The sequence below is a fragment of the Hippoglossus hippoglossus genome, chromosome 3, assembly GCF_009819705.1.
Source record: "Hippoglossus hippoglossus isolate fHipHip1 chromosome 3, fHipHip1.pri, whole genome shotgun sequence".
NCBI lineage: Eukaryota > Metazoa > Chordata > Actinopteri > Pleuronectiformes > Pleuronectidae > Hippoglossus > Hippoglossus hippoglossus.
Window position 1 is genome coordinate 1,325,857 of NC_047153.1, and position 6,000 is coordinate 1,331,856.

The 6,000-nt window shown below is 40.3% G+C and overlaps 1 protein-coding gene across 1 annotated transcript; it reads right to left on the reverse strand.

Moving 5' to 3' along the window:
* Window positions 1-1,345: 1,345 nt before the first annotated feature.
* Window positions 1,346-5,750, reverse strand: LOC117759306 (interferon-induced very large GTPase 1-like). Its single transcript, XM_034581373.1, has one exon. The coding sequence runs from the start codon at window positions 5,748-5,750 to the stop codon at window positions 2,127-2,129; it is 3,624 nt and encodes a 1,207-aa protein (XP_034437264.1). The 3' UTR covers window positions 1,346-2,126.
* Window positions 5,751-6,000: the final 250 nt, after the last annotated feature.

Sequence of the window (6,000 nt, forward strand, 5' to 3'; positions counted from 1 at the left end):
CTTTGCATTGTTGTCCTCTCCACTTCCATCAACAGACTTGTGTGATAATGATGATGTTGTGTAACCTGATTTCCTCCTACACCTTCCATTTTTCTTTGTATATGCTTGCTCAATTACAGGAAAGTACTTTTTTCTTTGCACAAAAACAGCAGCGATTACCTGTTGTGTCCTCATCGCCATGCATCGTTTGTTCTAGAACCTCTCCATGCTGGATGTTAACTCTCTACGTACACAAAGTGCATGGGTTGAAGACTCGTCAATATTCTTCTATGATTTGATGTTTGTTATTAATGTTTGTTATGATGTTTCTTGACTATTTTCTTGTGATCATATTTATATGATAAAAACGGAGGAATGTAATAATGTCTTACTACTATTTTGACTGTTTTCTGTGCACTTCCTGTTGACTTTAATTTGTGCAACTGTGGGCTGGGTTTGAGTCCTCTTTCTGTAACAGTGATGCCAGACCGCAGATGTTTCCTGTCTGTCTTTTTGTTTTGTATCCTGTTGATCACATTGTACAAAAACCTTCCTTTTTAACTTCTCGTGGATGCACTCTGAGCCGTGTTGCTGGCTGTGTAACCCTCTGCAGAGCTAATAATTAAAGCTCTAAGACAACTCCGGTCTGAGAAACTCATTATTTCAAATCTCATGATAAATTTCCATGACAGTTGACTTTGCTAAAATGATTCCTATATTCCTATATATATTCCTACATAATACTTAAAGCTATAAAAAACATTGACTCTATGGTCACTTTAAGGATACATATTTTAATAGATATTCTTCACATGACCTGAGTTTATATATCATCATCATTACCACCACTAGTAACTATACTGTAGATCAACAATAAATCATGGAACACAATAAATGTAGCACTATTGTCCGTGAAAAGAAAAAGATGCAGCAAAGCAGGCTCCTTACTGCGTTCAAAAAAGGATCCATGAGTCCAAGGTGCTTTTTGTTACTTTTATTAATACTTGATTAATACATACCGGTTATTATTAAACAATAACTGGAGCCGAAACAAGCAATTACCAACAATGGATGAATATTAACTTTGTTTCCCACAATAATCAAACACCTTCTCAACCTTCTGGTATCTTGTCTGAAATCAGTCAGAGGCCACAGTGTTCTCTTCTGTTCCACTGATATACATATACCTTCTTTATAATCATTACACATATATGTCTATATTAATACTTCAACATCATCCTATAAAGCATCAGTGTCATTATCTTTAGTACTCATGTACAGAGCTGCGTAGCAAAACAAATGATTTTTATAGAAACATGAAGTACTCACAAAATAAACAATATGTCAGGGATGACACAAGTTTTTCTAGCTGTTACTTGTTAAACTACTGTTAAAAAAAAGTTAGTCAACATATGAAAGGATGTATGACACATAAAAGTAGTTTTCATTAACATACAAGTAATTCAGATTTATTTACTCTTATTTACTCTAGCACACATATATTTTTTTTAAATGTCAGACAAAAAAGAGTTGAGCATTGAAGAGACTTTTGTGGTCGTCTCAGTCCGTCCAATCCTGAGTCACCATCAGGAACAAGGAGTGCAGGATACTGACAACCCCGATCTAGTTTTTGACAACTTTTTAAAGTTCCTCTGGCTTTCGTGTTTGATTGAGTTCCTTCTGCTTACGTTTGTGTTTGTCTGAAGCGACAGTGCAGTTCTCTGACTCAACCAACAGTGTGCGTGTCTGCAAAAGTACAAAATAAAAGAATGTCGTCCAGCCGGTGTAAACAAGGATCACTGCCAACCTCTTTTCTCGTAAACAGTCTGATTTTCATCGTTGACATATTTATTCATCACTTCCTTAAGCTTACGGGAATTGTTTGCTACCTTGTAGAATAATCTGTTTTGTCACATGCCTAAAACCAGGCGAGTGCACTCATGACAAGAGGTGAATTGAGAGCATTGGTGTTTCCTCTTCTGATCAAGGAGCTGCGACATTTTTTGATGGGTACGATATCATATTTATATTTATTTATTTTTATCAGGATTCATCCCTCTGCTCCTCCAGGGTTTACATTTCTGAATGAAAAATTCATGTTTCTCTAAATGATTTGTTGATAAATACTTGTCAGAGTTTTGAGTTGTTCACTTCCTGTTGAAGGAGTCGCTCAAACCCTTCAGAGCTTGTTCCTTTGTGAGTCTCCTCCAGGCCTCTGGGACTTCAGCTGGTTTGGATTCATATTCTTCAGCAAATCTGTCATTGTATTGCACCAGGACGTACTTCCAGTAGTCAGATGCCTCTGTGGTTGGGTCTTGAGGAATGATCCAGTCTGGATAGTACTCCTTGTAGTCCTTGTACGTATGCCACTCCCATTTGGTGTCTGTGTTTCTGAATGTACCGTCACTGTGCACGTCAGTTGTACACAGTGAATTAACCAGCCTCTCACTTGACTCGTACCTGTAGCTGCCAAGACCTTGTGGCCGATGAATGGCTGCATGATGCTGCTTGTGTTCTGTGACACCGGCCTCACAGGGAGCATTACAAAATGGACACTGTCGTCCACAACCAAACACTCGCTTGAAAAGCTCATCCTGTGGTTTGATTGGAAGCTTGTTCAGAGTCTCAGTGATGTCGTCAGAGTTTGAGAACTCCTCTTCCAGTTGGTCCTTCAACTCCTTCATTGAGATCTTGAGACACTTGATGAATGAATGACATGAGCTTTGGATTTGAAACAGGGTGGTTTCTTCAGCCTCCACTGAAACTGAGATGTCTTTGATCAAATGTTTGCGCATGTTGCTGATTAGCTTTGTGATGCTTTCCTTGTTATCTGGCAGCAGAACACCATCCTCTCCTATTGCTGCCCGATCTATCGCTTCTGATATTTTTTTGTCGATGACTTGTAGATTGTTGTTCTTCAGTTTGCACAAAGTCTCGTCCACTGACATCTTTTCCAGGATGTGCTGAAATATCCAATCCTTAACATATACTTCATAGTTAGTAATGTACCTGACAAAACTCATGAAGTCTTCCTGTTGCAGCAACTCTTTCTGAATGTTGTACTGGAAGATTGTGCGAGAACTATACTCTGCTGAATGGGAACCTGTCAGAATGTCCTCCACAATGTCTACTCCCAGAGATCCACAGATGAACTGTTTCACAGCAGGTTTGATACAAGACTGGACAAAGTTAGTTGCTTCATGCAGGCTGTGATCTCTTTGTTTGTACAGATACAGAAAGTCTGACAGATACTCAGTCTTCTTTTTCTCCAGCTGTTGTTGGGGATCCTTAACTAACAGGAAGTTTTCCTTCATTTTGAAGAATTCCCTTGAGGCAATGCCACAAATGTGAAGTTTCAGGTCAAACTCGAACTTGTTCGGCCAATGCTTACAGCTTTCTTGAAGGGATTTATCCACTTTTTCGAGGAGTTCAGTTGTTAATCCATCATCAGCATCTGTGTTTGTCTTTGCTCTAACACACTGTGTACACGACTCAATGATACTTTCTGCTAAGTTCTGGAGTTCTGTGGTTTTGTCTTTTCCTCCGTCTAATTGATGGTCACCTTTGACCTCAAAAGAAACATTGCCAGTTTTTTGTAGGCTTCCAATGTCCTGCACATCCTGTTTGACAACTCCAGTCCACAACTCTTCAAAGTTCTTAGTTAGTTGTTCTTCAGACAGGGTGCAGTGTTTATGGTCTTTCAATAGACTCATCACCCAGTGTTCAACATCAATTTGCCTTTTACTCTCATTTTCTTGACCTTGTTTTCCAAACTTAAGCCAAAAGTCGAACTTGTTGTTCACAGAAAGGTTGATTTCGTTTGCAAGATTGCTGATACTTTCAAAAGCATCTATGATGAAGGCCTCGATCAGATGTACTTGTTTTTCTTTTTTTCTGTAGTAGTTGTTTAGTTTTTCCTTAATTTTTCTCTCCTGTGTTTCGATTTGTTCAGAAACCTTGATTCTTTTTGCTGAAACCAGTGTGTTCCAAGCTTCTGTGTCGGACTGACTGTGCACATGCAGAATGTCTGACTCTGCTTGTGTTTGCCAGGAGAGAATCTCTTTTCTGAAAGCCCAGTCCCACTGACTGAACTCTTTGCACAGGTTGTTGAAAGCATGAGACACAAGAGTGTTTCTGAAACTAAAGATGAAGTTTTCACATTTTACCGCCCTCCAGAGATTTGTCATCATTTCCAGAAACTCTGGGATCTGTGAGAACTCTCTAAGTTCGTCCTTCTTCACTGTTTGTAACAGGTTTCTCTTGAAATGTGCTACAGCTTCACTGTAACCTGTGTTCACTGGTGCCATTGGTGGTGTTCCATGCCAGAGTCCTGGGATGTTCCAGTTGTTCTTGTCCATGTCATAGTCCAGCACATCCGTGAACTCTTTGATAGAAGGTTTCTTTTCCATTTGAGCTGCGATTTGAGTCATTTCATTGAGTTGGTCCAGGAGATGTTTTCTTTCTGTCATGGTCTTTGTTTGAGCTGAAAGTCCGGCAACGTTTTGGTGAACAAAATGACAAACTGGCTTTTTACTGTTCATCTTCATCCTCAATAACGTGTAGATAGCAATTTGCAGGACATCTTTCATTTCTGCTGCGTTTTCCATTGCGATGTTGATAATGGTGGCATCACTCAAGCCAATGACAAAGGTTGCTAGCTGGTTGTCATGCTCATAACTGTCCTCTAGTTGTGCCAGATCAGGAGACTTAAGACCCTCTGTGTCAATGAGGACAATAAAATCACAGTTTAACTCGCTTTTCAAATCCTCTCCAACTTTGAGGAAGAGCATGAAAGCTCCTCTTGTGCATCTGCCGCTGCTGACAGGAAACTGCACACCAAACATGGTGTTGAGGAGCGTTGACTTACCGGTGCTCTGAACACCCAACACAGTCAGTACCAACAGTCTGCTCCTCTGTCCAACCTTCTTGTGAAGCTCCATCAGTACGTCTGTCACCCATCTCTCTGGGATGTTGGAGGCATCTCCGTCCAAAAGCTCTAAAGGATATCCATCCAACAGCATTTCAGCTGCCAAACCAGGGAGCTGGGATATTTCATCAGCTGTTGAGCTGATGATTGAGAACTCGTAGATCAGTCCCATCTCTCTCATGTAATGCTCTGTTCCTAAAGAGCTATCCACCAAAGCTTGGTCTAACTCTGCTATGAGTTTGGCGTCTTTCTTCTTGCATTGCTCTTTGAATTTGTGACGTAACACAGAGAGTTTGCCTCGTGAATGTGTATTAAACTTCAGTTTCATCCACTTAAGGAAAACATCTCTTTGTTCTTTGTCATCTGTAGATAAGCACTTGATGAAACTCTTCATTCCTTTGGAGGCGTCAGAATTTTGTTGCTCCTGTCTGATTTGTCTTTTTTCTTCCTGTAGTTGACATTTATAGTCTTCAAGGCCGGAATCACCAGATGTCTTCAGTCTACACTCTTCCTTTTCTAACTTTGACAACCTTTTCCAGTTCGCTCCTTGCAAAGTCAGATTTAGTTTTTTATAGTGTGGTATACTTCGCACTCCAATGTCGCCCATGATCTCGTCAGCTGCTTTTCTCTGTGCGTCAGTTTTGCTTTCGTCCACAGACAGACCAAGTTCAACAGCTTTTCCAACCATATTTACAATGCTCATGGTGTCTTTCACATCTAACAGGGATGCCTTGATGACCTCACAAAGTTTCTTTGAGAACTCTGCCACATTTATCCTCTGGTCTTTGACCTTCACTCTGTTCTTTGGTAAACCTAATTCCTTCACCAATCTCTTCACAGACATCATTTCCTCTCTGGCATTGCCTCCCTTTCGATTGACGACTAAGAAGAGTTTGGATTTCACATCTTGAAGAGAAGATAGAATCCTGTGCTCACTTTCTTCAACGCTGTCCAGAAACACAAAGGTAGCTGTTGATACTTGAAAGAGAAAGTTGAATTGTGTGAGTGATTCACAAATGTCCCCTCGCAAATCTGCGAAGGCAGTAGGCTCAGGAAAAATGTCAAGTTTTTCCCCTCCAGAGGGAAGGTACCAG